General features: G+C 34.5%; 1 protein-coding gene across 1 annotated transcript in view; it reads left to right on the forward strand.

Moving 5' to 3' along the window:
- The window catches only part of LOC123527060 (uncharacterized), a 39,035-nt gene that overhangs the window by 394 nt on the left and 17,411 nt on the right, over positions 1 to 21,230 (forward strand). Inside the window, exons 2-3 of the mRNA XM_053522619.1 lie at positions 230 to 506; positions 11,131 to 11,196. Coding sequence (XP_053378594.1) covers positions 230 to 506; positions 11,131 to 11,196 — 343 coding nt within the window. The remainder of the gene's footprint in view (positions 1 to 229; positions 507 to 11,130; positions 11,197 to 21,230) is intronic.

A 21,230-nucleotide genomic window follows, 5' to 3' on the forward strand; every position in this document is an offset into this window, starting at 1 on the left:
CGGTTTACATCTGTATTGTTTGTATGGTTGTTTGAGAAAATTGCATGTAAGAGGTCGTCGGGGTCGAGTGATCGTTGACTTAGAATCATTTTTTTACCGTTAAATTCATGTCTGGTCCTTTTATGATTACTTGTTTCCAGTATCTAAGCACTAACGCGAGTGCAGCCAAGCAGGCACATACATCATATAAGTGGTTAATACAAAGGAATGTATTTGTTTAATCCCACAGGTTCTTCTCAGACTGAATAACTCTGTTCCAAATGCAATTCCCAACCTTCAACAAGAGCTTGACGAGTATAAAAACAACCCTCTTGATCCAGAGGCTGAGGAACAAATAGAAGAAGAAATAGAAAAGTTGCAAGAAATGGAGAAAAACCTCGAAATGGAAGTACAGACTGTAAAGAAGGATTTTGAAGATTTTAAGGGAAATGTTAAAGAAGTAAAGGAAGATGTTGCTGCTGCACATAGAAAGATTGATGAAGAGTTGAAAGTGCGAAGAAAAACAGGTGGGAATTTACCTTTAGCCCTTTTAATACACGCGTAACGTGTTCGATATGTACAAAAAACTAACTGTAAGAAATTATAAATCATTAAAATGCTGCAGAAGGTGGGTTAAAACTTACTTTCACATTTGTTTAAGTGCATATATTTCTGCGAATGAATTAACCAAATTTATATCATTCAATATTGGTTATTTTCATTTTTGTTACTTAGTAGAAAATTTGGTAATTAGCCATTCAGAAATGTTATTTTCATATAAAATATAATTAGAATGTGATGCAAAATACAGTATAAGATACCTTCTGAGAAAATGTTTAAATTTCTAAGTAACATTTCACCGTTAGCTCCCATTAGTCTAGTCCGATTTTGCAGATATAAGCTTATTTAAGAAGTTACAAGCATTTTGTTAGTATTTGGTCCAACATACTTTTTTAACATATTTTGGGTATGCTGAATCCAAAAATATATGTTGGCCATTTGGCAAATGTCTTTGAAAGGGTTAAAAAATGGGGGAAAAAATGACCACTATTTTTAACAAAAAAAAATTCCATCGATATTGCTTTAACAAATCTTTATCTTTAGATATGTTTCAACAAATTATTTCATGTTACTAGTATGATTGAGTGAATGTTTATCAATAAAATATATCACAAGTTAAAAATGTGAACTTTACGGGGTTCATAAAGGGGAATTTAGAAAAAAAAAGAAAAAAAAATATCCAACATCATTTATTGAATAGAAAAATGAGACTAAGTATTAGATAGAATTTTAATGTCGAAAAGAAAATGATATTTTTGATGAAATGGTATTGCAGTTTTAAAATAGTCATTTAAGAAAAAATAAACAATGGGGAAGTTAAAACTTAATTAATATGACATTGTCTACTATGTAGAACGTATTTTATCTTTGTAAGATCACTTTTATTAATAATCATTTCTTTAATACCTTAGCATCATAATAATTGATGAAAATTAAGTGTGATAGGGATTAAGATTAAGGCTAATGTGAACTTAATCAGTATAAACAATCCATGTCTCTATCACAATAACAATCTGAGTCAAATCATGTTTTTGTTAAAGTCCTTATCTAAAATCTTTGGAGTATTTATCTGTTGTTTAATGCAAATTTACTCTAACAAGACACACACTTTCATGATCATTAAGGTTTTAGAGGTGTCAAGAATACTTCACGGAATCAGGACTTTTCATAGGATTTTTTACAGGTAGGACAAATTTACATGTATATTTTATTTCTAAATTTTTTTAGAGATGCTTTGCTTTATATTCTTCGTTATATTTCAAAATTTGGTGAAATTGTATTTATTTTAACTTTCAGTATCTGTGATAAGTTCATTTATAAGAATCTGTTAAAGCTAGCTTTTTATATACTATAATTGCTTGTGAATGATAAGTACTAAATATTATTTTGTTTTCATAGGTGTTAAAATATTCCAAAGTAAGAATGGACAAGACTTTGCAAATCAAGAGACCATTTCAAGATAGCACAGAATAATGCATCATTTGTCAGAAGGCAAAATCTGACAAAACTTGAAACTAAACAGCCTCAAGGAATAACATCTCTAAAAGAGTTTGCTGAATCAAGATTTCTTTTAGAGATTTTTTCTAAATATAAAGCCATTAGTAGAATTGAAAAAATTGATGAAAATTACAAAATACATTGCCATAGGAAGTGTTATTCTAATTTTGTCCACAAAGAACTAATACATATTATATATAATCCAGTCAAAGCTAAGTTAAATATAGAATAAACATCAGATAAAGCTGCATCCTCATCAAACTTATCATATACTCCTACTAAATTGGGAAATGTGTATGTTCTGTCAGGATAAAAAAGAACATGAAGAACTCTTTTACATAACTAGTCAGTGATAGTATTTTAAAGGATGCGATTATGACTCTCTGATGTCAACAGAGGGCAAATATCATAAAAATGTTTAAATTCTTTTAGATACGGAGTTCACAAAACCAAGTTGGACAACTCAAATACAGATCTTGCCATCATGTTTCTTATACATGAACGTGGGTATGCTGCAATGAAATCGCAAATACTGCAGCTTTCAAACAGTCGGAACAGATACCGCATACGTACTGAAGCCCTACAACATAAACTGAGAAACCAGTTTTAGTTTGTAACTCCACTTCATATATCTTCTGATGAAAGTAATGCACTTTTTGTTCTATATGAATGTGCTGCGTCAATGCTTAGAGATGCCCATTATAATATTACTGGTAATAGTGATGAACAGCTGACAGTACAGAAATATAATTCCAGTGACGACTTCTTGTCATAAGTAAATGTAGCACTTAAATTAAGGGCTAATTTGTTCTCTCTGAAAGGACATTCTGGACTGAGTGTGACTGAAAATGATTCAGTAAACTGTGTTCCGGAGTGTCTTTTCATGTTTCTGTATTTAACGTATGGTGGCCAAGAGCTTCTAGATGAAGAATTTGACCATAAAGATCCTGAATCTGATAGGCAAACAAAAATAGTGTAGCACAAGATATTGTTTATGGAATGAGTGATGGTAAAAATGGAACCCTAAACACATTGATCTTGCAAGTACATTGCACTAGATGACTAGGTTAAAACATTTAGTTAACATATTTTATAGAACAGGACACACATAGAGCTACAGAGACATACTAAGAGTAGACACATCTTTAGCTGAAAAAAACAACAACCTGGAATCAATGGATCCTGAAACTGGTCATGTTATTCCGCTGAATCTTACTGGGAATGAGATATCGACACATTAAACACTGTTGTTCAGAAGTGTATGCATATATCAGAAAGACTGGGACAGTCGCATACAGTTATAACTGTTGACCAGGCTCTTTACTTTAAGTTTGTGGATTTGAAATGGGCAGTGCCCTGGAATGGGTGGTTTACAAATTTCAATGAATTATTTGAAATCTGGTGAAACTTTTTTAGCACTTGCAAATAAAATTGACGTAGTAGATTTTTATCAGAAGCTGATCATGCAATCGCCTACAGAAAGGATGTTGGTTGTTGGTGTCGGCTTTAAGGAAGAAGTAACTGTTGAAAACTCTGCCATTGAACTTAATTTGGATGAATTAAAGGCTAAACGGAAGGAAGCTGACACAAGAATCATTCTCCATGCTGTTCACTGCAGTAAACGATCAAATTGTTTCTGCCAGAGATACTGCCGTATTTGCTCTAACTATGCCACTTGCAGGAAATAAATGCAACAGTATGGATGATGGCTGGAACAGTGAAAGAAACGAAAATACATTCAAGTGAACACAGTGTTACATAACTCCTCAATAACTGAAGAGTTGCGTAGAAATTTACTTGCCTTTCATGCACCAACTGGCTGAGACATAACATCAAATTTATGTGGAATCTCTAAAGATCTGTATTTGAAGTGTTTACAGCAAGTGTAAAACTGATAGAAGGTCTTGGATATGGACAACTGTCTGATGAAGTAATGAAAAACTGTGAATATTTTATTTGCAAAATGTATGGCCAAGTTGCTGTAAGTACTGACAGTGCTCAAAATGTTATGTTTGGCAGGTCTACAAGTCCTGAACACATACCCCCAACCAGTGATGTTTGCTCATTTCACATTAAAAGAACTCATTATCAAGCCCTGGTATGGAACCAATCAACTGTTCTCAATGCAGACCTGCCTGCACCTAACGACATGGGATGGAAGGTGGCAGGTGACACACTTAAGCTAGTTCTTATTACCCGTGATCCAATTCCTCAAGCTTGTATTGAGTTCATTGCTTGCAAGTGTAAACCTGGATGTAGGACCCTCAGATGTTAATGTAAAAAGACTGGGATCTTATGCACAGATATAAATTATGTATATGCGATAAAAGCATTACCAGCTGTATGGACTCGAGGCACGAAATGAACATGAAATTAACATGAAATGGGACTGTGAAAGCAAATGTTTCAATCTATAATATTTTGAAATAATTATATGATTATATGAACAGTTTATGGATGAGCTTCTGTCCTGTAAATTCATTTCAGATATAAAATTAGTGTACTGTATTCAGCAATGGCTTTGCAATTATAACCAACGTGAATTATTTAATAATCATCATCATCTTTTTGGCGAAATAGTCAAGTTAGTGTGGGTTTTTAATGCTTTTTTCTCCTAAAGGAGCACACACTTGGATTAAAAGCTATTTATCTTTGAAAAAAGTGTTGTTAATTTAATCTGTTACTATGTTACACATAACTTTGATAAAAAATCTCCACATATTTTTGAATATTGTAGTACTACTACATATTTATATTAGAAATATCTCAATTTGGCGGCCATTTTGTTTTCCGCCATTTTGACCTACAAAAATCATTTGTCAGATGGCCAACATATATTTTTGAATTCAGCATACCTAAATTATACTAAAAATGTATATGGGACCAAATACTAACAAAATGCCTGTACCTCTCACATTTACTGAAATCTGGACTAGACTACATCCCCTTCCCTACATTCTGTCCTTTTTGCAACTTTATCAATGTAATCACATAAGGATTTCATCATTTCCCTATAATGCGGAACAGACTACTTCGGAATCAATAATTTTACATAATCACGAGATATGTCACCTGTTTATAGAAAGGACATAGGTTAGGCCAACATTCTCCCCATACCTATCATGTTGTATTGAGTTTAAAAGGGATTCAAATGAAGCTTTGTACATAAGATTCCTCTGAAGTGCAATTGTGCATGTTTTTAGATGGAGAAACACTTCGGCGTCTGAACTGGAGTTCTGATTTGGTAAAATTCCTGTATCTAAGTTGGTATCTCAGTAACCGTTGGTGGGAATGACTTGAAACATCGCACACTTATTCACAGTGATAAACTAACTTACACTGCACGGGTTCCATAATCTAATTTGCTTTTTGTAGAAAGTTACGTCCCTTTCTGTCAACATTGTCTATTGAAAATGAAAACAGATCACAAATAACAATGGAAAACCTCAAATGACTATTATCGATAGGTTTAATTAAAATATTATACAAAACAGTTAAAATCATAATTCACACAAAGCCGCATAATTTCATTCTACTTAAAACAGAAAGCCAAACAAACTAGATGTAAAATTACATTTGTAAGTAACATTTATTGGTGATCCATGTAGATAGGTTTAGTAATGTACAGTTGTCTATAAAATCAAAAACTTGCAACAAGTCTCAAAACCGGTTTCCTGTGTCAGATCATTAACAACACCTAATCCTAGGTATGGAACATGGTCAGAAGTTTTGTATTTAAAATATTTAAGCCATCATCAGGTTTCACACACTAAATCAATAGATTAAGACATAAAAGGCCTATTAACGTGGTCTATTTGAAACATAGTCTTGATGTTTACCATGAAATCTATTTCCTATTAGTTCCTTACTACTTTAAAATCATTTCGGGGACTACAGGATTTCGCTTTGTCACCCTTTCTACACTCCGCCATTCCCTTCACTGTCCGTCTGTTCGTTCGTACGACCGTCCGTCTGCATATTCAAGTCAATATCTCCTTTATTCATCAGGGGTCTTAGTGATGAGACTGTAGGGATAACGCATTTTTTTCGTGTTATAACGTCTGCTGAATCCCGAAGAATTGGTTGGTGCCCGAGCCCGTAGGGCGAGGGTACCAACGTATCCCGAGGGATTCTGCAAATGTTATAACATGAAATGAACATGCGTTAACGCTATTCTAGCATAAAACGCGGGAAAAATACTAATAAATGAATACATCCTACCTCAATGTCATTAAATTTCCATGAAATGCGCGGGAATGTTTGAGTTGTTTTTTACGTTGACGTCATTTTAGTTTGAATGATCCGTTTTGGGGCCGAATGACGTTTACGCTTTGCCACGGAACTCACATATATAAAAAGGTGTTATAACAGCACGTGAGCGCAAGAATCTCTCTGTTAACACACGTTTTCTCTCCTGTTAAAACACCCCGAAATGTTGCAATAACAGCAGTTTTATGCTAGAATACGTGTCATGCTCAAAACCAAGACACATTTCGCTCAAAGGTCAATGTCACACTTGGAGGTCAAATGTCAACAGGGCTTTTTTGTCCGGTCTGTACAAGAGATTTTAATACTACTTGGCCTAAAATCCTACAATCTAAGATCATACAATTGTTTGGATCAAACGCTTCTCATAATTAAACGACGTTTCACGGCTAACACACAGAAAGCTAGGTAAATTTCAAGGACACCTATGGAGATTATATTGTCATAAATAGATTTTAATATATATTGCTTAGAATATTCCCCTGGATGTGACGACGTGTCAAGCGTTAAACGCGACCCAGTAGCTCAAATGTCAAGGTCACTCATGTAGGTCAATTGTCAACAGGGATTTTTATCTGTCTAGTCAGTAACTCAACAGTTTTTTAAGGGATCTTAATTTAACTTGGCATAAATTTAATCCATGATAAGACGACATTACGTGCGCATCACCCAGACTACTAGGCCAAGGTCACACTTGCAGGTCAGCGGTTTTAATAGATCTTTACCGGTGAGATCAACAAATCTGTCATCCGCTGAGATTTTTTTAAAATTACTTGGCTCAAATGTTTCCTATAATGAGACGTGACTTTACGTAAAACCCTTAACCTTAACTCCAAGTTCAAGGTCAGAGTCAGAGGTCTAAGGTCAATAGTGTTTTTTCTCCCGGATCATATCTCTGTCATACATAATGGAATTTTGATGTTACTTGACCAAGATATTCCCTATAATGAGTCAATATGTCATGTGCCATACCCAGACCCTACCTCAAGGGTCGAGGTCATTATTTAAGGTCAAATGTGAACATCGATCTTTTCCTGTCCATTCTGTAAAATACTTCAGTAAAAGCTCATGTTCCATTTAGACCCAATTCACCTGAGCTATTGTGATCACACTATGTCCATCGTGCGTGCATACGTCCGTCCATCATTATGCCCCCCTTCGAAGAAGATGGGGTATATTGTTTTGCAGATGTCGGTCGGTCGGTCGGAACGTAGACCAATCCGTTTCCGGATGATAACGCAAGAACGCTTGGGCATAAGATCATGAAAGTTGATAGAAAGGTTGGTCATCACTAGCAGATGACTCCTATTTATTTTGAGGTCTGTATGTCAAAGGTCAAGGTCACAGTGACCCTGAATAGTAAAACGGTTTCCGGATGATAACTCAAGAACGCTTGGGCCTAGGATCATAAAAGTTGATAGGGAGGTTGGTCACGACCAGCAGATGACCCCGATTGATTTTGAGGTCTGTATGTCAAAGGTCAAGATCAAAGTGACCATGAATAGTAAAACGGTTTCCAGATGATAACTCAAGAACGCTTGGGCCTAGGATCATGAAAGTGGATAGGGAGGTTGGTCATGACCAGCAAATGACTCCTATTGATTATGAGATCTGTAGATCAAAGGTCAAGGTCACAGTGACCCTGGATAGTAAAACGGTTTCCGGATGTTAACTCAAGAACGCTTGGGCCTAGGATCATGAATGTTGATAGGGTGTTGGCCATGACCAGTAGATGACCCAAATTGATTTTGAGGTCAATATGTTAAAGGTCAAGGTCACAGTGACCCTGAACAGTTAAACAGTTCAGGAACGCATAGGCCTAGGGTCACTAAATTTAATAGGAAGGTTGGTCATGACCAGCAGATGACCTCTATTGATTTTGAGGTCATTAGATCAAAAGTCAAAGTCACATTGGCCATGAACAGTTAAAGCAGTTTCTGATCTTCTTGTCTAAAACCACAGAGCCTAGGGCTTTGAAATTTAGTATGGTCCTCTATCAAGATGATTCAAATTATTGTCCTGGGATCTAATATGGCCCGCCCCGGGGGTCACATGGTTTATATAGACTTATATAGGGAAAAGCTTTTAAAATCTTCTTGTCAATAACCTACAACATTTAAATTTGACCATATGTATGGTTTTGAGTGGCAAGATGAACCTTGACATGAGTTGACCTTGACCTTGACCTAGTGACCTACTTTCACATTTCTGTAGCTACAGCCTTCAAATTTGGACCACATGCATAGTTTTGTGCACCGAAACAATTTTTGACCTTGACATTGACCTAGTGACATACTGTCACATTTTTGAAGGCTTCAAATTTGGACCACATGCATAGTTTTGTGTTCCGAAATGAAATTTGACCTTGGCTATGACCTAGTGACCTACTTTCACATTTCTCAAGCTACAGCCTTCAAATTTGGACCACATGCATAGTTTTGTGTACCGAAAAAAAGTTTGACCTTGAAATTGACCTAGTGACCTACTTTCACACTTTCGAAGGTACAAGCTTCAAATTTGGATCACATGCATAGTTTTGTGTACCGAAATGAACTTTGATCTTGAGATTGACCAAGTGACCTACTTTCACATTTCTGATTGTACAGACTTCAGATTTGGACTGCATGCATATTTTTATGTTCTGAATTGAAATTTGACATTGATTTTTACATACTACCTACTTTCACATTTCTCAAGCTACATCCTCCAAATTTTGAAGCACTTGCATATTTCTGTCTACCGAAATGAACTTTGACTTTGATATTGATCTAGTGACCTACTTTAACATTTCTCAAGCCACAGCTTTCAAATTTAGACCACATACACATTATATTGTACCGAAATGAAATTTGACCTGGAGCTAGTCTTGAAATTTGGAACATTCAAAAATGGCTCAGTGGATGGCACAAATATCTCTTTGTAATCTCTTGTTAGGTTAAAGGTCAAGGTCAGATTAATACAGAATGGTAGAACTAATTTACAGTGAGCATATAATTTCTGTTCCTTGTGCAATTACTAAATGCATCAAGGGGGGCATTTCGTGTTCGACGAGCTCTTGTTAATAATTGTGTTTAAACGAAATTTTCTCCAAAGCTACCAAATAGAGTTTGGCGACACTTGGCATGACTGTTCCTTAGGTGATTATCTACCAAAGTTGTTCAAACTGTTCCACTTGGTTGCAAACAGGGGCCATCAGAAACTTCAAAGGACACCTCCTCCTAAACTGATGGTCCGACTTTGAAATAATTTCAAACGAATGGTCCATATTATACCGATTTATTAAAAACATGGCCGCCAGAGGGTCTGCTCATTTTTCCCTTTGTGCGTTACATGTAGTTGTAATTTTAAAAATATTCATATATGAAACTGACTGCCCGATTGTGAAATATTTTGTCACAAATGGTTCTTGTTTAACCCCCCATTACGATTGTTCGAATTATCCTAATTTATCAAAACTACGACAGACAGGGAGGGGGGCGGGATTACATATATGTATAAAGTAGAAACTTAGAAAATTTTCTTGGACAAAATAATTAACCCAATTTTAAAATAAATTGTCCTTACGTGACGTTCTACAAATAGTGTTCATTCTTTTCTGATTCGGTACAAACACGTCCAACAGAAGGCGCAGTCACTTTTAAACATTTTTTTTAACAAAGTCTCCTCCGAAACGACTAAATGAATTTTGATGAAACTTTACGAAACTGATCTTTAGATAGCCCTCTGTCAATTTTGTTCAAGAGGTTCCAGTTTATTGAATATATGGGTATTTTGGTTAGAAATAGGTTTCAGCCGTCAGACTTTATTTCTTTTCTCTAGAGCTTTGCTATTTGTCATGTAATATAAAGGTTTGATTCTACCATAATTTTCAAAATAATTTCCCTTAGACTAAAGATAGACATGCCGCTATGTGTGACATGTACTTAAGATTGGAAAGTTTGAGAATATCCTATTCTGGATCAGTAACAGCCAGAGCCTTGATATATGGCGTGTAATATCAGAGTTGTGTTGTCGTCTGTAATTATTCAATTTTTTTGCACTAAATTCAAAAATGTGCGTTTCATTTATATAAAATGGGCTAACATGAATGATACCTAACTATGTTGTAAGCAATCAACAACTGCAGATTTTTGTATATACAAATTTTAATCCAAATATTGTGTTATAACGTATTGTATATATAGTACAATATTGTTAATACATCATGGACAGATATAAAGTGATTTTGTTGTGCTGCAGTAGAGAAAATTAGTCGCGTTCCAACAGGAGGCTTTGTATTGTGTGGCAATACTTCCGTTTGAAGCTGTTCATTAAGGGTCAAAATCATTAGCTCAAATCATAGAAAAAGAGTTCACTTGTTATATTAACATATTTGAGGCTATATTATCTACATTGCCTGTATAAGCCTAGTAAGAAATTTATGTCTTTATGAAACCAGTTTCAATTGGAAACGTGTCCCTTTATCATCATAATGAATGCGCACTATGATTTAATTTGTAATAACACATATATTCAAGGTCAAACAGTCAGGAACAAGTGAGTACCATCAAGACCCTCTTCTTGCAATTGTTTCAACAACAACTCTACCAATATGTGTCTTGATTTTGTTAAAATGTTCAAAGTGCATTCTTTTTGTAATAAAAATGTAACACTTCAATAAGATATAAATAATTATAAATCTTAGAATACCAAGTTAACTGACATTAAATGGTTTATAAATTTTATATAATCGATACTTGTCTGAAAAATATTAAGAATTTAGGTTTAAATTACATGTATCAATAATGATAATGCTTATATAAGTTGAACAATTTTTCTTCCATGCAGCAAGAGAATCCCCGAGCATATTCCGAAGACTATACACGAAGGTATTTATGCCCAAAATAAAGAAAGGTAATGTAACATTTGACATACCAGTCATCTCAGATATTGACCTGACATACTGGATCTTTGTTCATGAGTTTTCAATTTCTTGTGATTTCGTTAGTTGACTATAAGAATAATTGACGGGTTGAATTAAATGTGTATCAAGTTGTTCTGGCAAAACTTTCCTTTCTTGATTCTTTTGAACCTAGATTCTTATTGTATATTGAACATTTTATTTATATATTCGGGAGTATACTTGCAAACTGGTTTTCAGTAAATGCCGGGTCAGGTGTCTAGTCAATATCTAAAGTGACTTATAAGTAATATATCCTCATGCCAGTTCTTACGCTAGAAGTTTTCTTTCTGATTGAAATGTTTGACACGATTTTGCTACGGACAGTTGTGTCTTTATCATTCATATTGATATCAAGAATAGTATTAAAGTCTTTCCAGATTATTAATATTTCATAATCATTAGTTGCTTTGAGCTGTTTCAGAATGTTAAAAAATCTACCTTCTCACTTTTTGGACTAAATGTATCAATTATAACCTAATTTCGTTTCGTTTACGACTAGTGTCAAACATTTCAAATGGACCTTCACTCTTCTGTTTTATTTATTTGTTATACATTAGAATGCATTCATTATGTTTATTTTTAGTGTAATAATAAATTGTAGTTTATAATAAAATTGAAAATAAATCTGACAAGAGAGATGATTTTTGTACCCCTTAACAACGACGTTGTAAGTGAGGTATACTGGTTTCGGGTTATCTGTCTGCCTGTCTGTTTGTCTGTCTGTAGACACAATGTTGTGCGCACCGACTATCCTCATTTCTCATCGTATGCGCGCCTAATCTTCCGACCTCTTGCATACGATTTCATAAAATGGTGCATGTTACGTTCTTTCAGATAAATATTTTACAGGGTTATGGGACTTTGTATTTTATTACTATACTATATACATACAGTTGATATACATACAGTCCGCATAATATGCAATCTTGTATAGGTCAAATTGCCATGTGTTCTGTGACAGTGTGTGCGGCGGTACATTCTTCACCTTCAGTGATAGCTTTAGTTATTTTATTATTGTCAAATGTCCTTATTTACATTGGAATATAACCCGGGAAACGTGATATGAGATATATTTCTTAAGAGATAATTTTGTTCTTGAAGATTCTTTTACAATTCTATAAATTTTCAACACACTTCATCAGCAGGTCTACCGATATCAAAATCTTGAAAATTATCTTGCTTTATATTATGCTGTTAACTTAATGAAAACTTGAAAGTGTTATTCAAAGACCTGCATATATGCTGAGGACGTATTCAAGTATGTCAATGTATCAGACAAACCTGAAATTTTATGATGAAGATAGAGATGTGTCTAAAGATGTTACTATCATTCCGGAAGTGCTATATTTCAAACACGCCATGGTTTGATTTCAAAACATCTTGCATACTATCATAGACCTTCAAGATGTGCAAGTCCTGAAACGAATATTTTTGCACCTTTTGAAGTAAACTACTGTTTATGGCGTTTAAAAGTGAAGTATCATACGTCACGTAAAAGTGACAGAAGGTGTCCAACTAACAAATGTTGAAAATGTCAATGTCACTAAAACTGTATTTCATTTCGAGAACGTCTTATTTTGAGCTTGGAAACGTTACAACGGAAACGTGACAAGCCGACACACCTTAAAGAGATTGTTGTTACCTAAATGTGAGCTTCTGTTGTTGTTTTTGTCTTTTTTTCGAAACGTGTTGCAGACCCAAACCCTTAAAAATGATATGCAACAGATATGCCTTTAGGACATGTTTGTACATGCAGTTAACACATTTAGGATATTTTGAAGCGAGCCATTATTAGTCGAATACTTGGTAAAACAGCGATAAATTTTGAAATTCTCTCCATGAATAATAACAAGGCAAGAACATCTGAGCAAGTTTTACAATTATTACACCAAGAAAACCAAAACGGTTGTAAATACTTAATTCATGCTGAAAACAGTTCATAACCCTTTAAGACCTTTATGGTTAAAATAGTGGTTCAGTAAGTATATAAACATATTTCACTGTTTTAAAATTCAATAACACATCAGAATTGCTCTGTGAAGACGAAATGCTTTTTATCTTGCCTTAACAACTTCCTGTGTACAGTCATTTGTACCGGCACCCGAGAAGGGACAATATATCAACATCAGTTATGATAATATCAACTTCTTTTGCCATCAGCATTTCAGGTGCACAGTTTCATGTACCGTGACTGGAGAAGGACCTCATAAATGGTGTAATGACAACAACCTTCTTTGCCACTTCACGTTTACAATAGATTGAGACTAGATGAAGCCCCATTTTTAATCATTAAATATTATGACATCAGCTTTCCTTACCATCTATTCCTTACGTGTAAAATTTTCAGATCTTAAAGTGTGATGAGATTAACTTTCATTGCCATAAATACAATAGGAGGGTCACATATATCATTATCAGATGTAATGGTATAAACTTCCCTTGTTATCAATTTTTCATGTCTATTTTTTCAAGTACCAAGCTTGAAAACAAACCAAATTTTAATACATCATCATCAGATATGATGATATTACTTTTCTTTTCAATAAATAATTTTGCGTGTTCAGTTTCATGTAATAGGGCCAGTGAAAGTTCCAATATTTCATTATAAATATGATTATATCACTGACTTTTTTTGGTATAATTATTTAATTTGAACTGTGTATTCGGGGCTGGAATAGAAACCCGTATATCATCATTAAATGAAATGTGATGATGTCATATTTCATTGTCATCATTACTTCACGTCTACAGTTTCGGGTACCGTGCCTGATGTGATGATATGCAAATGTTCTTGCGATCAATGTTTCACGTGTACATTTTCAAGTACTGAGGGTCCTTCATGTTCATTAGTTGTAATTAAGTCAAAGTTCGTCAGCATCAATAATCATATCTCATTGTCTTTTGTTTTGCAGTGACATTTTGTGAAACACAGGGGTAGATTTAAATTGTTTTTATTTTTTGAACTGTTACTTTTGATACATGTACTATTTTGTGATTTCAGTGGTGTGAGTGATGCTGAATCTTCTTTAGAATGCTTCTATCTTTACCACACATGTAACGTAATATAACGTACATGTATTAGCGTTTCATGGCTCATTTACGCTTCCATAGAATCAACATCCATTACATGAAATTCATTTTAAAAATAAATCTGAAATGTCTGGGTCTGCAACTCTCAAATACGGAAACATCTTGCATCCGATCTTAAACTGACACTCCGACAGCATCGAAAAGGACCTTTTGAGCGATTTGACGAAGTTCCAAAAATCTTAATGTACTCTTTCTCCGTTACAGATCCCTGTTTGATTTGTGTTTATTCCGAGTTCAAATATTTTTGCATAGATGAAAAGCTGACATGTCGTGTTGAGGCCCAGGTATTTTCAAATCGTTAGAAGATGCTGAAAATTGACTCCACATTAGCAAAACTTGTCCGCGCACATACTCTTGACTTGATGGCACCTATGCGTGATCCCTGACTATCGGCCAATGTAAAGGCGAATTTCGTTTTCTTAACGTAGTTCGAATGGCGGCCTTTTCCGTGTTGTCAAAAATATAAATTTGCCTGGCGAGTTTGCATGAAAATGTACCCGGTGTCCTAGGATATTGAGAATATAGTCGTTATTAAGTATTTATATTACATTAGATGTATTTATACTTTCGATTTCTTCCAAAAATATTCTTTACTTCTTTTTTTTTCAACAAATGTTTAAGGTCCAAAACATGTGTATCAGAGTAGTAATATTTTAAGGCTAGTTATTTTACAAAGGTTCTGCAAGTGTAAATGGTGCACACTTACATTGTATATACTTCTTCGTAGATAGTAATTTATAGTAAGTACATGTCTTGATATTTTGTGCAGTTTACACTCACTAAGGGCGGAACATATCGTTGCCTAAGCGCAGGTGTAAGACTGTCTTGGCATAAAGAAGTTCTTATCCAATTTTTGCGTGGAGATAACTATATGTTAACTTTTTAACAATTTAAAGAATAGTATTGAACTTATATGGTACATTTTACTAAAAGATTTACAATAAAACCATGGCAACTTTCGCATCACGAATTACAGTGGCAGGACATCCTATATATCAGTAATCATTTTACATATAAAAAAAGAATACACTCTTTGAACAGTTGTAATACAGTGTAAGCTTGATTAAATGCGATGTTTAGAACATGTTCCTGACGATGTCAGATGACATATACACGCTATATACAATATGTGCATTTTAAGGAAAACAGTCTTCGGATTTTGTTTGCAATTCCGAATTTTTCGCAAACTAAGGTATTTTTGTTTCTGTAATATCTTTGATTTTTGAAATATTACAGTAGTTATGGTCTCATAGGGAAATAATTGACCATTTTCTTGTACATTTCGTAAAAAAAGAATTCTAGGGACTATTCCAGAGATTTATTTTCTCCCGTGGGGTGTTTTACTATCCCGCGGGAGGATTTGTCGCACTTTGTTATTTACGTGAGTTGAATCTCAAAGTACTTTTAATTATATTATTATGTTTTGTTTTTTTGTCGTATTGTTAAAATACTATGTCGTATAAACAACAACTCCCAATCCTTCATTTGATTTTAATTTGAAAATCCACTCAATGTATCGTTTTTGGACGGATTGTCAATAATACATATAAGAATTTCGACTTAATCGATTTTTAGCTCACCTGTCACAAAGTGACAAGGTGAGCTTTTGTGATCGCGCAGCGTCCGTCGTCCGTCCGTCCGTGTGTGCGTGCGTCCGTGCGTAAACTTTTGCTTGTGACCATTCTAGAGGACACAGTTTTCATGGGATATTTATGAAAATTGGTTAGAATGTTCATTTTGATGATATCTAGGTCAAGTTCGAAACTGGGTCACGTGCAATCAAAAACTAAGTCCGTAGGTCTAAAAGTAGAAAACCCTTGTGACCTCTCTAGAGGCCATATTTTTCACAAGATCTTCGTGAAAATTGGTCAGAATGTGTATCTTGTTAATATCTAGATCAAGTTCGAAACTGGGTCATGTCCGTTCCAAAACTAGGTCAGTAGGTCAAATAATATAAAAACCTTGTGACCTCTGTAGAGGTCGTATTTTTCATGGGATCTGCATGAAAATTAGTCAGAATGTTCATCTTGATGATGTCTAGGTCAAGTTCGAAACTGGGTCGTGGTCAAAAACTAGGTTAGTAGGTCAAATAATACAAAACCTTGTGACCTCTCTAGAGGCCATATTTTTCAAAGATCTTCATGAAAATTGGTCAGAATGTTTATCTTGATGATATCTAGGTCAAGTTCGAAACTGGGTCACGTCCAGTCCAAAACTAGGTTAGTAGGTCAAATAATAGAAAAACCTTGTGACCTCTGTTGAGGCCATATTTTTCAATGGATCTTCATGAAAATTGGTCAGAATGTTCACCTTGATAATGTTTAGGTCAAGTTTGAAACTGGTCCATGTGCGGTCTAAAAGTAGGTCATTAGGTCAAATAATACAAAAACCTTATCACCTTTACGGAGGGATCTGCATGAAAATTGGCCAGAATGTTCATCTTGGTGATATCTAGGTCAAGTTTTAAACTTGGTCAACTGCGGTCGAAAACTAGGTCAGTAGGTCTAAAAATAGAAAATCCTTGTGACCTCCCTAGAGGCCATATTTTCAATGGATCTTCATGAAAATTGGTCAGAATGTTCATCTTGATGATATCTAAGTCAAGTTTGAAACTGGTTTATGTGCGGTCTAAAAGTAGGTCATTAGGTCAAATAATACAAAACCTTATCACCTTTCTAGAAGTCATTTTTTTTCATGGGATCTGCATAAAAATTGGTCAGAATGTTCATTTTGATGATATTTAGGTTATGTTTGAAGCTAGGTTATATGTGTTTAAAAACTAGGTCAGTAGGTCAAATAATAGAAAAACCTTGTGACCTCTGTAGAGGCCATGTTTTTCATGGGATCTGAATGAAAATTGGTCAGAATGTTTATCTTGATAATATCTAGACCAAGTTTGAAACTGGGTTACATGCGGTCAAAAACAAGGTCAGTAGGTCAAATAATAGAAAAACATTTTGACCGCTCTAGAAGCCATATTTTTCATGGAATATGTATGAAAGTTGGTCTGAATGTTTATCTTGATAATATCTAGGTTAAACTTGAAACCAGATCAACTGCGGTTAAAAACTAGGTCACTATGTCTAAACATAGAAAAATCTTTTGACCTCTCTAGAGGCCATATTTGTCAATGGATCTTCATGAAAATTGGTGAGAATGTGTACCTTGATGATATCTAGGTCAGGTTCGAAACTGGGTCACGTGCAATTAAAAACTAGGTCAGTAGGTCTAAAAATAGAAAAACCTTGTGACCTCTCTGAAGGCCATATTTTTCATGAGATCTTCATGAAAATTGGTGAAAATGTTCTTGATGATATCTAGGTCAAGTACAAAACTGGGTTACATGCCTTCAAAAACTAGTCATTATGTCAAATAATAGAAAAGCCTTGTGGCCACTCTAGTTTGATCTTCTTGTCTTTAAGTACAATGAAAACAGGTGAGCGATATAGGGCCATTTTGGACCTCTTGTTTATTAACCACCATATATTTGAATACTTCGCCGAAAGAAAATTGTTCCAAAATGGCAGCACACAAAACACAAATGCGCTTTAATTGAATGCAGGCAATTAGTGTAGCATAAACGCGGGCTGACGATGTACCCGCTGACCAATAAACCATGCAGAATTTGTATACAAGACAGTGTTCTTATTGTTGGGTGACCGATATTTCAATTTTACATCAATAGAATTCACAAATAAATTAGCTGTAATAAGAATTAAGAATTTAGGGGAAGTAAAATTTGCAATTTTTAATCACCACAAAGAAGTGAAATAGAATAATTTAATTTTGATACATGCTTTTGTAATTAAAGTAATTAAATACTTTACCAATGATTTATGATACTTAGAAATTCATTGAGAAAGGAATTTATTGCATTGCCAAATAGGATATTACTTAGCTCTCGGTAAATCTGTAAAAGTTATTGCTAGTTTTAGAGGAAAAACAAAATATTTCAGTTTTAAATTATTTGGCTGTTACAGTCTATTTTAATTTGCAACACGGTAATCAGTTATTTGTGTATTCCTTAAAAGTCTGATCGTCGCGGTGACCTTAAATTTTTTTTTTCGGTTCTGTTCCTTGTGTTTATAGTTTGATGTATATTGGCCCAGTAGTTATTACAAAATGTTTGATTGTTTTGTAATTGTAGGTATGTGTCTACTTCTACATGCACATCTGTGCTGTCTGACCATGATAGTCTGCAATGTTCATATTAAGTCATTAAATTCACAATAAACATTGAATGTTGGCAAGGAAGTGATTACAATGTTGTTAAACAACAACCGAAAAGACATTTACTAGCTTATTAGTCCCAACAGAAAAGGGACATTGCTGATCTCGGACAAAGTCAATACATTTCAAGACAATCCGTCCTCCAATGTTTACAATGCTTTGATTAGTAATTCATATCATTACTTCCAACACCAGATTAATTATAAGTTAAATATGTGCGAGATAGAAGATTATCATTAACCCAACAGTTGTGACATTCGTTGATTTAAAAATTGTCAGAATACAAGTATGTCCTTATGTAAAGATGGTACCGTTAATTAAGCTAACCATTCGCCTCATAGTGAGGAAATTTCTATTGAACAAGTAATGTTTAAAACCATATAGCTCAAATGAAAATGACTTATTGGTTCACAATAAAATTGTATGCCTGTGCGTTTTTTTTTTCTTTTTTTTTTTTTTTTTGTTTTTTTTTTGGGGGGGGGGGGGTTGTTGTTTTTTGTTGTTTTTTTTTTTTTTTTTTTTTTTTTTTTTTTTTATGTATTTCTTCTTATTATATTTGCTATTTTGTCTATAAAAGGTACATGTTTTACAAGCGTACTATTGAAGTATCACGTCCTCGTTCAACGCTCATGGATTCGTCCAATCACCTTTCAGCTATCGTACTTTCGTGGCATCACTACTGAGGCATCGCGGGTACCTGGTGTAACAAAGATAGCACGATGCCCTTGCGCCACACGATAAATAACATTACAAATTTACTCCCAATATCATCCTTTGTATCAACAATTTTTAAAACTATGGTGACATATTTCTGCCACGAGAACCAAGGCAGTTTCTGGAATCGGAGAGTTTCCTGTATCTTGCACTATCGTCCCACTAAATTACTACTAGATCTGGTAATGTAAATAGATAAATCTTGACGACGTCATGTGAAAACCTCTATTTCTATGTTTGTTTGGTGTATGTTCGAGCCCTTCTTTCCTTAATGAATTTTAATTATTCTTCATTGCAGGTCTTTTTGTATCTGGTTTTTTTTATCTATTTGTTTAGTTTATGTATGTTTCATGTCATGATATACATTTATTCAAATGTTCATTAAAAAGTACTGTCGTATCTGATGTGAGATCCTCAGAAAAATGTCAATAAGTACTCAGTATAAGTGCACGACAAAAAAGAATCATGATACAAACGGTTACACCATAAAACATGCTTAGGAAAATAGTAACACGTTACAAATCGTACGCGTTAACCACTAGAACACGCCGCTACTTACAACTGTTTTGTGATATAAGATATTTGAGATATAATGTGTCCGCCTGATTCCTATTTTTATTTTTGTTTGTTTATCCGGTATATGAAAATAAAGGCCGCAGTTATCGCTTTCTTTTAATAGTGAAGTTTTTATGTCTGCTGTTCATCGAACTGTGTCATTATGTCATGTCATGCATATAAATGAAAGTAGTCCAACAGCATATAATACGGATTATTACATGACTGTATTCTATTGTTTCTCTGACTGGCTGAAAACGGTTCGAAAAGTAATGAGAACATATCATATCAACTTATCTTGGGTTACAAATAGTACAAAAAATAAAAATAGATCGAAGTAGGTGCTTGGAAAACCAATATCACCCTGATTTGGTCTAAATTTATTCCTTTTTTCTTTATTAAAGATACAATTGTAATAACAAGAATTCATGTAAAAAACGCCTTCGGCTCGGTGAATATAACTCTTTTCGGGTTGATGAATCCTGATATCAACCTATGAAAAAGTCGATAATTGTATAAGGTACAGTCCGTGTATGACAATTTTTCAGTTCGTTATTGTATACCGTAGTGCTGTATTACTGCATTTTGAATATTTTCAATTGTCTTTGAAAAATATGTTTTTAAAACATAGATAAAAAGCAAAGATTTTTAAAAAAGTATAAATCACGGGGAGATTCGAACCAACGCAACAATGGAAATATAAAAGAATCGCACAGTCATAGGCTAACGCTCTACGACCGATACTAATCTTCTACTTCAAGGTAAGCATTCCAGTTAGTAGTATAATATAAAAGTGTGTACTTAGATAATGATAATTATCGATTATCCTCCTGAACTGGACTCGTCCAAATAGTCACTCCGAAGTTATCAGACACGAACTGTACAATATGGAATTTAAAAGGTACAATACGGATTTTTTTCTGCCTGTTCATATTTGTGAAATACAAGCAGATTATTTACAAAATTTATATAGGTATAATAGGGTCATTATAACAGTAGTTTGATCCGGGAAGCAGTATTCGGCTCGATTGGATTTTGCCAGATCGGATCTCACGAGGCGCGCAAGCGCCGAGTGTGATCCGACCTTGCAAAATCCACGAGAGCCGAAGTCCCAGATCTGTGTGTTTGTGTGTTCGGGTTTAACGTCTTTTTCAACATTTTTTCAGTCATATAACGACGGTGTCTACTTGTAGCAGTGAGCACAATGCCCAACTTTATAGTGCTGCCTCACTGGAATATCACGCCTTAGACACGTGGCATGATACCCCACCCAGTCACATTATACTGACACCGGGCTGACCAGTCCTAGCACATTCCCCTTAATGCTGAGCGCCAAGCGAGGAAGCTGCTAGTACCATTTTTTACGTCTTTGGTATGACGTGGCGGGGGATTGAAC

This window comes from Mercenaria mercenaria, chromosome 14, assembly GCF_021730395.1.
Source record: "Mercenaria mercenaria strain notata chromosome 14, MADL_Memer_1, whole genome shotgun sequence".
Classification (NCBI taxonomy): domain Eukaryota; kingdom Metazoa; phylum Mollusca; class Bivalvia; order Venerida; family Veneridae; genus Mercenaria; species Mercenaria mercenaria.